Here is an 18,724-nt window from a genome sequence, read left to right as displayed (position 1 = left end):
GAAAATCATATTGCCCTACTGACAAATGAAGTTTAAACATCCTATTTCAAACATCCTTGCAAAAAAAGAATGTTGTTGACTGACAATGGTTTCAGTACCAAACAGCTCCTCAGAGGTGTACAGGTGATCAGAATTAAGTGCGGATACGCTGTCAAAAGATGTCGGGAGTGGGCTATTGTCAGTCAGACCGCCCGCTCCGTCCAAAGTAGCCTACACCAGAGTTCTGACCGCTACCGTCTTTTGATGCGCGAATGGACACAAAGTGGTCAAGCGTATAACTAGACGCGGCAGGTGCGAATTTGACGTGCTATTCGCGTCCGGTGTGAACGCACAGTTATAATTTAAAATGTAATCCCGCGCGCATGATTCCCTATAGGCGTTTCACACAGTATGCGGCGGTGAAATCGCCGCGCGGCTTTTCTCAAGTAGTGGAAGAGTTTTGTGCAGCATTTAGGACTTCCAAAATAATCCGGCGGGCCAGAAAATATTGCTGGCGTGCCAGTTTTGGCCCGCGGGCTGCCAGTTGTCGTTTCCTGGTATAGAGTCTAACATACATGTTGTCGATTAAGATGATTTGACGAGTTTAGTAAATTCTTCCTCTCCTATAGCAACGAATGAATCAAATTTTTCTTCAAAGAGACTACAATGCACTCCCTGATGCGATACTGTAGTAGATGGTTGCATAGTTATAATTTTCTCCCTGATATTATCAATCTTGTTAGTAAAGAAGTTCATAAAGTCATTACTGCTGTGCTGCTTGGAAACTTCTGGGGTTGAAGATTTATTTTTCGTTAGTTTAGCCACAATTTCAAATAAATACCTAGGGTTTTGTTTATTTTCTTCTAATAGGTTTGAAAAATAAGCAGATCTAGCAGCTTTTAAGGCCTTTCTGTATGCAATCGAACTGTCTTTCCAACGCAATATCTCTAGTTTTGTTTTCTTCCAGTTGCGCTCCATTTTTCTGGCTGCTCTCTTAAGGGCCTGAGTGTGCTCGCTGTACCACGGCGTTGGACTATTTTCTTTAATCTTCTTTAAGCGCAAAAGAGCAACTGTGTCTAAAGTGCTGGCAAAGAGAGAGTTAAGAGTTTCTGTCGCAATATCTAGTTCTTCTAAGCTATTTGGGATGCTGAGATGATGAAACTGATCAGGAAGATTATTGATAAAGCAATCTTTAGTGGCAGAAGTGATAGGTCTAACATATTTGTAGCATGGAGTCGACTTTGTAGCCTTGGCTAAATGAAGTTTACACGAGACTAAATAATGATCTGAGATGTCATCGCTCTGCTGCAGAATTTCAACGGCATCAACATCTATTCCATGTGATAATATTAGATCTAGAGTATGATTTCGAGAATGAGTAGGTCCTGACACGTGTTGTCTAACTCCAATAGAGTTCAGAATGTCTTTAAATGCCAATTCCAATGCATCTTTTTCGTTATCTACATGTATATTAAAATCACCGACAATTAGGACTTTATCTGCAGCCCGTACTAACTCTGATAGAAAATCAGCAAATTCTTTGATAAAGTCTGTATTAGTGATGCGCGGGTCGGCTTTTTTTCCAACCCGCAGGTCCCGTTTTTATGAAATTATTTGGCCCGCCCCGCACCACTGTATCTATTTTTGCAACCCGCCCCGTCCCGCACCCGCGACCATTAAATAGACATACTAGGCATTGTAATGTAAATGAAAACAGCCTTTATTTCAGCCTGAAAGTGCTTGGAAACATCGCCATGTAAACTGGCAATAACAGACGATTCTATGAACCATAAATCAGGTCATATTAATAAGATAATGATTTAAACATTTTCAATATTTAATAAGCAGCGTTTGTATTCATCTAATTCATCATTCACCTTTTTTCTTTTAATTATGTAAAATCCCGACCTAAATTTCTCCCGCACCTCATCTTCACTTTTATTTCTCCGTCTTTGTTGTTGTGGCTGGCGGCAGGAGCTGCTTGGCGCAAGCTGTGTCCAGTGACGCCAAAGGTTTGGGAAAATCACGCAAGTTGCATTGCTACGGCCTTATCAAAGAACCTACTAAAATATGATTAGATTGATATTCCCAAATATTTAATATAGGCTGGACATTGCATGCAACATATATGGATTTTTATTTTATTTTGTTTTTAATGACCCGCCCCGCAAATAAAGTGACAATTTCTTTACCCGCCCCAACCCGACCCGCGGGCTACCCGCGGGGTCCGCGGGTTATGAGACGACCCGCGCATCACTAGTCTGTATGGTGCCCTGGTGGCCTGTATACAGTAGCCAGCACAAATGTTAAACGTGATTTATCATTTACACTAGATAGTGTTACATTTAGCAACAAAACTTCAAAAGAATTATATTTAAAACAAGACTTCTCAGTAACTCTGAAGATATTACTATAAATTACAGCAACACCTCCCCCTTTTGCCTTTCAGACGAGGTTCATGTTTATAACAGTAATCTTGCGGGGTGGACTCATTTAAAGTAATATAATTGTCTGGTTTTAGCCAGTTTTCTGTCAAACACAGCACATCTAGGTTATAGTCTGTAATCATATCATTAACAATAAGTGCTTTTGAAGTAAGGAATCCAATATTCAGCCACCCGAGCTTTATCATTTGTTCATCCGTATTATATCTGGTTTTTATTTGTTGAACATCAATTAAATTTTAACCTTGAATGGGTTTAGGGGTTTTTTTTATGTCCTAATTCGAGGAACAGACACAGTCTCTGTATGATGATATCTAGGTGAAAGAGGCTCTATGTAATGGGATTTATGTGACCTTGGTGACGTGAGACAGCTAGCAGACGGTCGGTTAAGCCAGTCTGTCTGCTTCCTGACCTGAGTCCCAGATTGTCATGTTTGAGCTCTAAGACAATGTGCCATATTACTAGAGAGAAGAGCAGCACCATCCCAGGAGGGATGAATACCATCTCTTTTCAACAGATCAGGTCTGCCCCAAAAACTTTTCCAATTGTCTATGAATTCTATGTTATTACGCGGACACCAATTAGACAGCCAGCCATTAAGTGAATACAATCTACTAACTAGGGCTGGGCGATATGGAGCAAAAAATATATCTCGATATATTTTGCTATATCTCGATATACGATATATATCTCGATATCTTTACAGGAAAAATAACCCCCCAAAAACTACTGCAAAAACAAATATGCCAAATACTACAAAGTCTTTTTTTATTGACGTGCAAATAGGTAGGCTGTTCATGTAGGAACAAAGTGCTTCTGCGACATTTAAAAAAAAAAAAATCCCTGTATACAAAAATAATAATTTAACTGTAAAATAAAGGAAGAAATAATACATATTGCACTATTTTTAATAAACCTGTATAGAAATATCATTACTAATTTTGGCAAAAAAAAAAAAAAAAACAAAAAAAAAACATATATCCCCCAAAAACTGCACAACTGTAGAGTAAAACATTCATTAAAAAAAAAAAAGTGATGAAAATGCATCTAAAAATTGACATGATTGTTACAAAATCACACTGTCTGGGGCCTCTGGGTAACTCAGAACAACTGCTAGCATAAAGTTTAAGGTAAAAATAACTGCCATTAAATTACAGTATCTTACTACTATGCAATTAGATAAACTGTTCATTCATTACATCACTTTACCTCTGTCTTTATCCAACTTTATCCTCTTCTCTTCTTTTCGGCACTGTATATAGCAGAATAGGTAACTTAGGCTAATGCTAATTTATAATGTGTCATGTAAATTCTTCGGAAATTCTCACGGAAACTTTCACCGTGTCTAGACCTTGCGTGAGCTGCCAGGCCCGTTTCTACAGGGGAGCATGTTAAGTGTGAGTGCGCCCTCAAACAAAAGCAATGCGGCGAGAGGCGACGCTACACAAAAAATTACCAACAACAACTGATCGCGTGCGTGCTGTTTCTGGCGCACTCCAAGCACTCGCTGGGCGGGGAAAGATTGATGTGCCTGACCGGACTCGGGGGACTTGGTTGAATGAGACAACACGCGAGGGGAGGGGGAACAAAAGCAAGGAGGCGGAGGAGGGCGGGGGCGAGCACAGCACAGAGAAGGCAAACAAACAAATTGGCGAAATCAGAATTAAATATAAACAATATATCGATATATACGATATGTCAAAATCCATATAGAGTTTAAAAAATATCTCGATATATCGTAAATATCGAGATATCGCCCACCCCTACTACTAACTATCTCATCACTCCTGCGAACAGTTAGGGGGCCAGAGCAAATTGCAAAAAGTTCACACACCTCTTTAATGTTAATTTTTGTGATCTCCGACTGGCGGAGGCTAACATCATTAGTGCCGACGTGAATAATAATCTTAGAGAATTTACGATTAGCATTAGCCAGCACTTTTAAATTTGCTTTGATGTCAGGCGCTCTGGCTCCCGGCAAACATGTGACTATGGTGGCTGGTGTCTCTATTTTCACGTTCCGTGTAATAGAATCGCCAATAACTAGGGCACAATCAACAGGATTCTCAGTGGTGTTTCACTGAGTGGAGATAATCTGTTTGATGTTGTAATCGGAACGGAAGAGTGGTGTTTTGTCCTGCGACTACAGCGTCTCACCGTCACCCAATTGCCCTGCTGCATTGGCTCTACTTCAGCTGGAACCGAACAGTGTACAGAGTTCACTAAGCTAGTCGCATCCAAAGCAGTATCTAAAGCCCTTGCACTCTTACAATTAACTTCAATTAAAGTCTGGATGCGTGTCTCTAGTTCTGAAATCTTCCCCGTCAGCTTTACTGTCTCCCTGCATTTATCACATGTAAATCCTGTGCTGACAGAGAAGGCTATGCTATACATGTTACATGAGGTGCAGGTGACAATAAGAGGAGATGACATGACTCACCGTGTTTGTTGACTGATACTCACCACAGTTTTTTTGATGAACTCGTAAAAGGCGCGCGAGAATAAATAAATAAATAAATAAAGAGCGCACGGATGGCACGTTAACAGGCTAGCGAATTACTAGCGTGTTGTGCTAGCAATAACGATTTAGATTGAAGCTAGCGATGTCAGGTTAATGTGTGATGTTGATTAAGTTATATTCAGCAGTATAAATAACAAGGAATTATAGTAAATAATGATTAAAACAGAAAGATACAAAGCTTACAGATGCAAACTAATGCAACGCAGCAGCAGCAGGCAGGGTAGCAGCAGCAGGGTAGACAGGAGCAATCGATCAGTGCCAAGCAATCGATCAGTTAACCTCTAGGGTTAACGAGTCGTCCGGTAAATGAAGGGGTGACATTGGCCATTGTTCCAAGGACTGATCCTGCTGCACTGCTACTTGCTCTCTGGCTGAGGTTGTTAACTAACAATTCCCTTCTAGTTTCATAAGGTGAGGTGGAACTGTACTGCATGCTCTCTCTGTGTAGCCCGCTCGGCTCTGCTCCCTCCTCAGTGTAGGGCAAAGGGGTATGTGGCCATCTTGTGTTGTCAAAAGTACCGACTTCGGTACCAGGTTTTAAAAATGCGACGCTTTGAGTGCTGTTGAGCGGAATCGTAAACACCTCTGATTGCCCATTGTGCTCACGCCCTCATCTGATATGTCTGTGATTGACTACAATGATCAGCGCTTCAAAAACATGTTGTAAATATACTTCAATGACGCTCTTCACTGAGCACTTACAGAGATACACACGGGAGTGTTTGTTAGCAGGCTTGATACCGAAGTCGGTACTTTTGACAACATAGTGTCATAGGCCATCCTAGGCTTGTGTCGTTGAAGCTCTCCTCAGAGCTAGGGGTCAAAATCGTCCTGTGCTTTGGGGGGCCTACTCCACTTCACACAAGGCTGTGAGCTCCACTTTTCGCCTCTAGGCATGTGTAGTGCAGGACTGGCATGTGGTGGGCCACGTCTTTTTGGTTGCACTGACCTCAAATAGGATAGATCTCTTAACTGACGTTTGGGCAGAGTGGGTGGGGCCCACAATGCTTCATTACTCTGTTGAATGTCCCTGCCGTGTGTTTGTGTCTAATTCTCAAGTTTTATCAGACTTTTTCGGTGTCCATCTGACTGGTATTCCGACCCATTATATAAATGTGTATATATGTCTGTTTATCCCTCAACACTTCTAAAAGGGCAAAAATAATTGACTTACCACAACCGCGGAAGAAAGAGAAGATGTTCAAAAATCTTGTTGATTTTAAAATCCCAATACTTTGCTGGAAAGGATGTTGCTCTCCTGTGTTGCGAGATCACGGAGCCTAGGTCACCACCTGTAAACTTGCGCTCGATCGGCCCGAAGTCCGGCATCCGACCAGCGGGGAAGGGTCTCTACGTGTTACTGTCTTTTCTCGTGGCAAAGTATTTTTGATTAAATGCAATACATTTTCTCATATGTATTTTTCGTTATTTCATCTGACTCCATAAATGAAAAAAATGTAAATGATATCCGTGCATCATTAAAAGTGAGCGAATGTTTGACTATTCTTTTTAACTTTAACCCTCTGGGGTCTGAGGGGTTTTCTGGGCCCTGGAGGTGTTCTGACATGCTCTGACATTTGTGCTTATTTCTGTAACTTGTGACATTTTCATGGCTAAAGTCTGATTACACTGTATTTAGCACAAACTCTGCTACAATAATATGTCAGCAGCATGTATGTAAAAGTTTGCAGTTTTGAGATAATGACATTTATGCGTGGTTTGTGAAAATACAAAAAAAAAATTGTCACTGAAATAAGGCCATGAAACCCATACTGATTATTTCTTCACAAGACTTTTGAAAATTGTATCACATAGCCTAGAATATTTGCTCCAAAACTATGTGAAAATCATCCTGACTGCTCTATGGGCTGAAATATGTGCCACCAGAAACTGAATTTGAATCATTTATATTTGAATTTGAATTGATAAACTTGAATAATTGCATTGGAAAAATGAATTTGAATCACATAATTTGAAATTGTATTGTTTAATTTGAATAATTGCATTGAAAAACTGAATCTGAATTGTATAATTTGAAATTGAATTTGTTTGGAACTGAAGTCCAATAGCCTACAGTTTGATCCTCACTGAAAATTCAACTCTCTATGTATCCTCACATTCAGTTCTCACAATTCAGATTCAGATCACTAAATTCAATTTCAAGTTACTGTAACAGACATCCGGGTAGTTGGAGGATGAAGGAAGAGCAATCGAGCGCAGATCGATATCGATAGATAGAGTTCAGTGTCGCAGGATCATCACTCAGCACTAAATATGCCAGACTGTTGTGCTGCTTATGGATGTTCGAACGAAATAAATGAAGATAGATAGATAGATAGATAGATAGATAGATAGATAGATAGATAGATAGATAGATAGATAGATAGATAGATAGATAGATAGATAGATAGATAGATAGATAGATAGATAGATAGATAGATAGACAGATAACATTTCACAGGTGAGAATGTGTTTTATGATATACTATATGCCGCCTTCGACCTCCAATCTGAGGTCCGGCGGCGGCGGGAGGCGGAGAGTTCCGTGGCCCGCGGCAGCGTCTCTTCTCCAGGGCAGGAACACAGCCTCACCTCGCTGCTGCACCGGTCCCCGCTGATCCAGATGGGACCGGCCAAAGACAGTGGCCGGCGGACGGAGAGAAACAACAAAGCGGGGCTGTAAACTTCACTTTGAAGCAGAAACTCTTAGTTCAGAAGGGTGAAGTTTCTGTTTGGACTCAGAGCTGTGAACTGATTATAATAAATATTCTTTGTAGCCTATTACTGTAACACATTAATTAGTCTCTTTGTTTTGTTTGTTACTGCACATGATGATAAAGCTACACTTCTAAATCACAAACAAAACTAACTTTAATATTTATATAAACGCTGTAAGGAAGGAGACGATCAGATATTAGAGTTGATAAAAATAGACTCAAATAATAATTTACTATTTTGTGTTTTAATGTGGAAACATCTTGTATAAACTCAGGGGATTGGCTCTTACATCACATTGTAGGCTATTACAGGCTTGCTGATGTACAAAGTAAACCAATACCATTCAAATGTTTAAATTAATTAACATGTATTTTATTTTCAAATATGGATAGTCACACCATTGTAGCCATTTTGCAGAAGGGCAGGCTATGCTAAGGTAAGTAGCGATAGTTCATTTTAAGATTACTTAAGTGTAAGAATGTGACTAATAAACCTAGGCCTACTAGCACTAGGCATTATATTTTGAACATTGTAGATTATATTAATATCAAAAGCCTACATTTTCTCTGGACTCGATCATAAATACATGTCTGACCTTTGGAACGAACCAAAAAAAACTAGAAAAAAAAAATATATATATATGGGTCAAGGCGAGGCAAGCACTTATTCGTCGTTTTATTGCTGGTACTGTGCTCCAAAACGTAGGTGCTGATTGGCCGAAGAGGAGTACTGTGTATCTTCGCCACTAAACTCTATCTATCGATCTGCGCTCGATTGCTCTTCCTTCATCCTCCAACTACCCGGATGTCTGTCACAGTAACTTGAAATTGAATTTGGTGATCTGAATCTGAATTGTGAGAACTGAATGTGAGGATACATAGAGAGTTGAATTTTCAGTGAGGATCAAATTGTATTGGACTTCAGTTCCAAACAAATAAATTCAATTTCAAATTATACAATTCAAATTCAGTTTTTCAATGCAATGATTCAAATTAAACAATACAATTTCAAATTATGTGATTCAAATTCAGTTTTTCAGTGCAATTATTCAAGTTTATCAATTCAAATTCAAATTTAAATGATTCAAATTCAGTTTCTGGTGGCACATATTTCAGCCCATACTGCTCATTCAGATAAGACAATATATTGATTTAAAATTTATAAGACGTGTTTTGTGTAAGAAAGCTTTATGCGAGGAGGCGTGATCACATCATTAATATGTATGGTTTTCACATCTGAGAAAGACAAAGACCCTCCCTAATGGCCCTATTAGGAGCTATCAGGCCCTGTCATTCTGAGCAACCTTGCACAAAGAATGAGCAGATTTAAAAAAGAATGGCTTTTTGATTGTTTGGATTTATTTACAACACAACATAATCCAAAGATACACAACAAATGACAAAAAAAACACATTATTAAAAACAATGATCCAATGACAGAGACTTTTGTGCCATTCCTAAAAACATTGTACATACCTTTCATTTCCAAGGTGTTTGATTTTCACTTTACCATGTTCATGTACAGAGACTCAGAGAATGTTGAAGTCAGCAGGACTCAGTGGCATCTGGTCCCTGAAAGAAAAAAAAAAGAAAAGAAAAAAAGAGTGAACATACTGATATCAAGAGAAACTATAGGCCTGCATGATTTTGGGAATACATTTTAGATTTTTCTGCTTAAAATTGCTTTTTAAATTCACAGAATACACACACACACACACACACACACACACACGTTTCCAACAATATATAATATAATGAACACCAGGTTTGTTGTGCCTTGTAGGCATAGGCTATGCGCAGTGCTGCATAAAATAATAATAACAATAACCTATAGCAGCCTATAAATCTTCCAAAAGATTTCAGTAACAACTACGCTAGAGAAAAATATATTGATTATCATATGTTACTTCAAATGTTTCCATTCGTTATGATGATGTGAAATGAGATAATAGTAAAAACATAAAGCCTAATGTTTGGTGTGTTTTGCTTTTCAAACGTGATCGCGCACCAAAATATGATACATTCAAACGCACAGCATGCTCCAAAATATGAAACATTATGGTTACCATATTATACATATCTACGTTTGAGCAGATATCCACAAACACAGTAACAGTAAACACGGGTCTAAATATTATCATATTCACCATATATCTAGCAACAGTTCAACTGCAATGTGAAGTTTATGCAACAATAACTAACTAATAATTAAGAATTTCTTACCTTACATCTTTCTTGTCTTCAAATCGCGTTCTTCTTCTGAGGTAAATCCAATGTAAGCTCACAGCGCGTCTTCCAAACTCGACGAAAAGTAGAGACTTGTGATTTTTTTTAATGTGCTTTGTTTTTGAGGTAATGAGCACGTTCGCGTTCCATGTGGAGATTTGCATGTGAATCTCTTTAGCGCGCATGGGCGTGGTCAAATTAAAAATAATGAGCAAGCGTTTGATATACTGGACATCTTGTTGGTTTTATACAAATTACTTAAACAGAGAATATTTGTTTTCAGTTTGAATCCGATCATTTAAAAGTACACACTTAAATGTTTATACAGGTATATGGCTCCTAAATGTGTGACAAGTATTCGCTGAGTTTTGTTTCAGTTTATAGACGTGCTCAAGAAAAAAAAGTTCACCGCGACGGAGAGGCAGAAAGCACACCCTGTTTATTTTCTTTATTTTACAAAAGCACAATGTTTTGATTTGATTGTAAGTGGACACATACAAAAGTAGAAATATCACAGATTGTTTTTTCATATTTCTTTTTTCTGTATGACCATAAATGACGGAGTAAGTTTATCGTGCTACTATGTGAAGAAAATCCAGCAAAACGCGCCGGCGCGTTTGCTGACCCCAGAGGGTTAATGTCAGGTAAATGTGTCATGCCAATTTCATTATCAGCTCAAGGATAAACAATACAGTAACATCGAATGCTCTAGAATAAAGAGAAAAGATGTGAACCTAACATTAAAATACATGATGCTAAGAGTTTTGGTCACTCTTAGCATCATGGGCCAAATTGAGTTACAAAAAGGCCAAAAGCCCTTTGCTGCATTTCATTATATAGACAGAACCTCTTTCACATGGAAACATGTGCTAACAATGGAAATTTGCATTGAGAGGTTACACCTTTTGGGGGTATGAGACCATTTGCCTAGAGACCAACCCTCCTTATGGGCCAGTTATCTCTAAACTCTTAAAAACCTTATTACCTTTTGTTTTACTTATTTGGAAATGAGACATTTGTACCAGTCACCCTGAGACATTTCAAATGATACTAAACATGTACAATACTCGATGATAATCATTCACATTAAGCTATATATATTCTTGGGTGAATTCAGGTGATCTTTGCATGAGAGAGAGAAAGGGTGAGGGATGAAATGTAATGTAGATTAGGTTGACTCAGAGGTGAGACTTTCGTCTCAATAGTGCACAAGGGGGAGTTCAAATGTTAATTTCCAGCAAGGTCCTTTGTCTACTCGAGGAGTGGTCATTCCCCAACCAGTTCTTCCAGTTTTTCCCATCTTACACTCGGCACAGCTGTGATCTGGCTTGAAGGACCACAAATGTAGCGAAGGGCTACCTGAAGCTGTTAGGGGCTAGTTTTAGATCGCAGTGAATCAGGTGTGTCTGTCATAACACCACAGAGTAAAGTATTAATTTTAACTGATTTATTATCACTGGTGTGCCTCAGAGGGAGGAGTCAGCCTTTACATGGGCTTAGGTGTTAGAGTCGCAGTGTGGGTTCCTTTGCGGCATCCAGAAGGAATAAATCTCTTTAGCATAGTTTGAACCTTGGGAGGACTGCAGATAAGCATGCGAGGTTTGATATGAATGATATAATGCATGAGAAGTTTGTGCACATTCAGAGGAGAAACCTGAGGTACGGTCAGTGAGTCCTGCCTTAACCAGAGTGGGTTTGACTCATAAGTGTACTGGGTGCATAAGTGTACTGATCAGCTGCCGTAGACTTGGATGGTATGATTGTGGTTATGTGTGTGGTTTCTCTGCAGTACTCTAATAACAGCAACATCATAATATATTACCATCATTTACATACAACTATAGGCTGCTCCCCTCATACAATAACATAATGAGGCATAAACACATGATATATCAAACAGCATATTCACTTACATTGTCACCCACATTATTCAAAATGACATCTTCCATCGCATTTACTATCATTATTTATCAACATGAATCATTAAACAATATAAACATGATAACTATGAACATTGTACTCCGACAGATAAGTGATTAGAGCTAGCACGGGTGAATTAGCATCTTCATGTAACATTACTTCATACGTCATAACTAGGGCTGTAACGATACATGTATTCGTATTGAACCGTTCGGTACGAGGCTTTCGGTTCGGTATGCATTACAAACCGAACGATTCGTTAGACCATTTTTCCTGCCGGTGCGACCAAAATTTTGTTGGCAGTCACGCTGGTGTGACCACCACAATGTTGCCCAACATCAAAGGGCAAACTTAATGAAAAAGGATTATAATAAAGGATAATAAAGGATATTATTTTGTGCAGTTTGGACCGATTTCAGCACAGCGCAAGCCAATCTTTATCAAGCGACACACCGTTACTACACAGCGCTAAGAGATCCAGTAAAGAAAGCATTTGAATTCGCCAGTGAATAAATAACATCGCTGCGAGATCTAGTGAGAAACATTATAATTTCTCTGTTATTAACCGTATATCTCTATTAGATCAAACAGCGTTGACGTGGAAACCAGGAGAAACATTGTGCCATGAATGATCTAGTTAAAGGCTTTTAGTCCACAAATCAGCAACATTCACCATGGATTTAATGTATTAACACTAACTGTAACCATGGAAGTTTGGCAGGAATAGTAAAATGCTTTCAAGTACGTCACACATCTTTTTCCAGCACTTCAAAACTCAGATATTGTCATATTAAAAATAACATTTAAATGTGATGACCAAAACATTATTTGTTCATCCTTCAAAGATTACCCCCATTTTTAAAACTGAAAGTTTTAAAATGTAGGAAAACTCACACTTATTTAAAAATAAAATGTATTTTAATAAATATATATATATTTTAAAAATTAAGGACATTTCTCTGGCATTTCTTCCTTTTTGCTGTATCAAAAACGTACCGAACCGCTTGCTACTGCAGCTCTCAAATCTTATCCCCCACTCTGCACATTCAGACTTGCATGTCACGTTCAGCTATTACACTTGTAAGAACCAGTGGCGTTTGGTAGCCTATCAGTGGTGTCAATGACGTCAAATAGGCCATTGTGAATCGACAATGATCTCGATCTGAATGCATCACAAATGAGAGTTTAGAGTTCAGGCTAATCTAAAGATTATTAGAGAATATCAACTTTTATACTGTATGTTCCTCACACAAACCTGTTGGAATGGTTTTAGACCCTGAAATAGTGAATTTTCCAAGTTAGACAGGTATTGTGATTCAGTGGCCTGATTCTCCTGAGACTGATGGTGACCTGTTCTGCCTAGAGAGATGTATAATTCATAAAGGACTGAACTTTGTCCCAGCTGTGTTCTGTGCAATGTTATATGATTATTACAGCGCTTACTAAGCAGTAGTGTGCTGTATTGTGTGTGCTTTATGTAATTGAATTCTCAAGATTTACATTTCACCGCAAAATGAGTATGTTCAGATTGAATATCTGCCATGCGATGCCATATCATCAAAATGATGTAGGAGGATAATAAAATGGACTCTTGACTATTAGCTTGCATTAGCTTTTATGTCTCTGCTGCTGTTATATGCAGATAGTATGCTGTTAGTTCTCTTTTATCCTTAAATTATAGCATTTTACCTATTTAAATATCACCGCAACACTGTGATTCTAGTGAATATCAGTCAGGCAGTCCAACTGTGGTCATGACCTTTTTTTTTTTTGTAGAGAACTGATTGTAAATCATCTTCATATCTGCCATCCTCAGGTGTGACAATGAAGCTCATGGATGAGGTTGCAGGGATTGTTGCTGCCCGTCATTGCAAGACCAACATTGTGACGGCATCTGTGGATGCCATTAACTTCCATCGTAAGATCAAGAAAGGTAATTTAAAAAAAGTGTACATTTATTGCCTCTTTACATTGTAACAGAGAATATTATTGGTACTAGGTTTCAGATTCTCACAGACATCTGATTTTCTTTATGATCCCAGTAAAGGAAAGGTAAAAAAAAAAAAAAAGTTACTCCTGGCAGCTGATATAAATTTTGAGCAAATTCTAAATGCATGGTGCAACTGCACTTAGGGCGTGTCCGAATCCACTTTTGCTAATTCAACGACGGGAAAAATGGTCTAAAAGGGTTGTCCCTATTCTCTTAATGAATAATGGGTGTGTTTTGGGCTTTACGTGCAATAAACTAATCAGAGTCTCATTTCCCATTCCCTTTAAAAACGTAAAGAGTCGCGAATGTGCCTTGGCGGATTCTCTATTTACATGACGGAGTTTGATAGTGGAAAGACTAAACGCGTATCCAGAGAGGAAACGGATCTGCTCGTGCGCAAGGGTAAAGCGTGCAAGCAGACCATCTACGGGACAAGCCAGATTCCACCATATCTTTATGTACACAATTATAATCTTTTACATTGTAATCCTTTTATTTTTAATATTTGACATGTTTGTGTGCTGCTGCGTGTCCCTGTGTGTGTAATAAGCAGAGTGTATGCGCGTTGTGGACCCGCCTATAGGTGCACATTACTAACGCGCTCTTTAAACAACAAAAACAAATATTGCTATTACAGTCTATTTCAGTTGCCTCAAAATAGCAACGCACCAACAATAAACCTGAACCCATGGGCGCACAAATAGGCGCAAATGCATTTGCTATTTAAACAACGTGGCGCAGGACGTGAAAATGATAACTGCGTCAGGCTGAAACTAGCAAAAAAACACTTGTGTCGTGCCTGCCGCTGCATTGCTGGGTAAATAAAGGCCTTTTAAAGCAAAGTCAAGTCACCTTTATTTATATAGCGCTTTTTACAATACAGATTGCATCGAAGCAGCTTCACAGTGATAACATGAAAATAATATAACAAAGTTTGTTTCTAGAAGAAAATTCCGTCATCGTCCACCTTAAGTAAGGCAGATCAGTAATATTGTTGAATATTAAATGTCCCCAACTAAGCAAGCCAAAAGCCAAGGCAACAGTGGCAAGGAACCAAAACTTCATCAGGTGACAGAATGGAGAAAAAAAACCTTGGGAGAACCCAGGCTCAGTCGGGGGCCAGTTCTCCTCTGGCCAACGAGCGAACAGTGTATGATTATGATCCGGGCAGCATTACAGGTCAGAAGTCAGATTGGATCAGAACATTCAGAATATTTATCCAGTTTCATCTGGTTGGAAGTCGGAGTCATCACGCCGGTATGGAGACGAGTTTGTTGAGGATCAGTGCCGATGGCTGTCGTGTTGATGAGGCCTTCACAGGGCTGATGAGGCTGGGACTTCAGGGATGCGTCATGGATGGGTCCAGGTGCAGGTCCAGGTGCAGGTACAGCCTGGATCCGGTGGACTGCAGTAAACCTCGGATAAACAGAGAGACTAATATTAGCGTAGACGCCATCCTTCTTATGATGTAACAAGTACATCAGGATTTATGGGGAGTGTTCCCGGTTCCGGCTGACCTAAACTATGCAGCTTAACATTGAATCATAGAAGTCTATAATGTGTTATTGTATGCTAGGCCAAAGAGATGTGTTTTTAGTCTAGATTTGAACTAACAGAGTGTGTCTGCTTCCCGGACAATGTTAGGAAGATTGTTCCAAAGTTTTGGTGCTAAATAGGAAAAGGATCTACCGCCAGCAGTCGATTTTGATATTCTAGGTATTGTCAACTGGCCGGAATTTTGAGATCGCAATAGATGTGAAGGACTATAATGTGTTAAGAGCTCGCTCAAGTACTGGGGAACTAAACCATTTAGTGTTTTGTAAGGGATCAGCAATATTTTAAAATTTATACGATGTTTAATAGGGAGCCAATGCAGTGTTGACAGAATCATGCTAATATGGTCATACTTTATGGTTCTGGTAAGAACTCTAGCTGCTGCGTTTTGGACCAGCTGTAGTTTATTAAACGTGCAGTGCAACCACCCATAATAGCATTACAATGATCTAGCCTTGATGTCATGAACGCATGAACTAATTGTTCTGCATTTTTCATTGAGAGCATATGACGTAATTTATATATATTTTTAACCCTCTGGGGACCAAGGTGTTTTTGGGGCCCTTGAGATGTTCTGACATGCCTTGACATTTGTGCTTTTTTCAGTTATTTATAAACATGTTAATGGCAAAGGTGTAAATTCACTCTATATAGCACAAACAGAGCTACCATAATATGCGAGCAACTTGTATGTAGATGTTTGTATTTTTAAGAGAATAATGTTTATGCGTGGTTAATGGAAAAAATTCAAATGAAAGTTGCTGAATTAATACCACAAAACACATATTAAATATGTGTCCACAAGACTTTTGACTAATGGATGTTGTCCCTTTGAGTTCTAGCTTCAAAATTATGTGAAAATAGTCTTGCTTTATCGTTCACAAAAAAAAAATACATTGATTTAAATGGTGTAAAACAGGTTTTGCTTGGAAAGCCAATATGCGAGGGGGAGGAGTAGTTTACACCTTAGATTACAATGTCCCACCCACTCTGCATAATGACTCTGCCTAATGAGCCATTCTTTCAGGTGTGACACTGACTGAGCCACAATGCAAGGACAAAAGATGTATTTAGAAGAAGACTTATATTGACCATTTAAGATTTCGCTTACATCTCTCTTGTAAATATGTTTTGCTATTTTATTAAAAATGTTACAATTACAACAATAATTACAATTTCAACAATATTTCAAGTGTACTCTTTCTTTGTAAAAAAGAAAAAGAAAAAAGATTATAGGCCTACATTTTATCATATGTATTCATTAGTTTGAATATAGCCAACATTGGAACATCTAACATCTTATCTAACATCTAACATCTTATATATATATATATATATAACGTTAGATATGAGCAGAAATTGCTAAACAAAAGCTTATTTGATGTGGCCGTATATTCTACAGTAGCCTAAAAACTGTACCCAAATCTAGTCAACAAGTGACTGACTGTAACGTTGTTTTTATGAAATATTAGGGCATATAAATGCTAATTTGCAGTTTAATACGTTGCTTATACAAATACATTTTATTTCAACATATTCCAGTCGATTTTTACTCATCTCAGTAGGCTATAGCAAAGCAGTTTATTCTTTCACACACAGACGCGCGATTTATATTTAGGCTAAACAGTCTTTACAAATATGTACCCTTCATTCATCTCACAGAAAGGCGAGTCATATTATAGAAATGCGATTCATCTTTTTGCGGTTTGCATAGGCCTACACTAACGTTATTCCATAACGTTATTCCACACTTGAGAAAAGAAAACAGCCTACCTCACTCCTCAGCGGGATCTGCTCCTCATTTCAGGAGATATTGCTCCTCATATCAGCACTGTTCTGAGGAAACTTTTCTCCAATAAGGTAGGCTATATTATGTCTCACTCGCGGCGCTTTGTTTACAGCTGATGTGGGCGTTTCACAGCTCTGAAATGGTTCTCAGAATTTGCGTTTGAATAGCACGCGCTCTCCGGGGAGTGGTCACATTACTTTTGAATGATCTCGTAATGAGCTCGACTGGAGTCGCTCTCTTTTTATACAGATTACAGAAGCTGAGAATATTTTTTTTTTATATAAATTACTTCATTTAAAAGATGCGATCTCAAGCTTTATGCCCGTGGGTCTGTTTGCCTGTTTGACTGAATTTTCGCGGAGTTATAGATCATTTTCGAACGCGTTTCAAATGGGAGTTTACTGACAGAGAGAAGGCAGAAATCGCATCATGTTAATTTTTCTTTATTTGTCAAAAAGCAAAACACTTTATTTTTATTGTGAGTATACAGAAAAAAAAATAGAAACTGAACAGGATCGATTGATGTATTACACGAAAATGGAAGATCAAAATTAACAGAGCATTTAGTGTTTATTTTCATTGCTAAAAAAAAAAAACGAGCAAAACGCGCGGGCGCGTTTTTGGTCCCCAGAGGGTTAATATGAAAAAATGCGGTTTTACAGATGCTAGACACGTGACTTTCAAATGAAAGATTGGTATCAAAGAGCACACCCCGGTTCCTAACCTACGACGAAGACTTAGAGTAGCCATCAAGTGTTAGACAGTATTCTAGGTTAGTACGTGAGGAAGTTTTTTGTCCAATAATTAGAATCTCTGTTTTTTTCAGAATTTAGTAGTAGGAAGTTGCTAGTCATCCAGTTTTTTATTTCAGCTATGCATTCTGTTAATTTTGTGAATTGCTAAGTAAAGAAAAATGAAATGTAGCCTTGTTGCTATAAATGCATTAAGTTCCATAAGCTCCGTGCAACTGCAAGCAGCGGAGGACTATTATTAGAATATTAGAAATCTAATATTCAAGCCGTTTTCTTATTTTTCTACTCTTAATATTAAATCAAAAAAGGACTGAATGAATGATTCACGGATTCTCTTGAACCACCACCACGTTTGCGGCAGAAAACGTACTCGGTTACTCACGTAACCTCGGTTCTCTCTAGTAGAGGGAACGAGTACTGCGTAAGAGTATCTTACGCTCGGGGAAAATCCTTTTTCCACGAGATATTAAAGCCAAAAATGATCATTAATTTTGCAATAATGTAAAGCGCGTTGCGGCAGCATACAGACATAGGCAAGACGGCTCGCGCGCCTATTGGCTGGTCTGCTGGCAACTGCGTGAGCCTATCGAGTGAGGCCTAGCGTGACGTCATACCCAATGGGAATGCTTCGCGCCCTCTGCGTCACGTCCCACCGAAAGAGGCGTGGCTTAGGCCTATAAATACAGCTCGCAGGCGACACATATCTGTTTTTTTCATAGTCGAAGCAACCAGAGCTTTTGCATGCACGGCAAGATACGCATTACTCGTTCCCTCTACTAGAGAGAACCGAGGTTACGTGAGTAACCGAGTACATTCTCTTACGAGAGGTCTCT

At 38.7% G+C, this 18,724-nt stretch overlaps 1 protein-coding gene across 10 annotated transcripts in view; it reads left to right on the top strand.

The window, feature by feature from the left end:
- The window catches only part of acot7 (acyl-CoA thioesterase 7), a 148,280-nt gene that overhangs the window by 84,929 nt on the left and 44,627 nt on the right, over window positions 1-18,724 (top strand). For 5 of the 10 annotated variants that reach the window (XM_081348897.1, XM_081348895.1, XM_081348900.1 and 2 more), the window contains one exon: window positions 13,623-13,739. The exons of the other annotated variants lie outside the window; for them this stretch is intronic. In XM_081348897.1, the coding sequence (XP_081205023.1) occupies window positions 13,623-13,739 (117 nt within the window). The remainder of the gene's footprint in view (window positions 1-13,622; window positions 13,740-18,724) is intronic. 10 annotated transcript variants of the gene reach the window in all.

Source organism: Scardinius erythrophthalmus (genome assembly GCF_964197995.2).
Source record: "Scardinius erythrophthalmus genome assembly, chromosome: 20".
Lineage (NCBI taxonomy): Eukaryota > Metazoa > Chordata > Actinopteri > Cypriniformes > Leuciscidae > Scardinius > Scardinius erythrophthalmus.
Note: the sequence above shows the minus strand (reverse complement) of the source record. Positions and strands in the feature narration are given on the sequence as shown.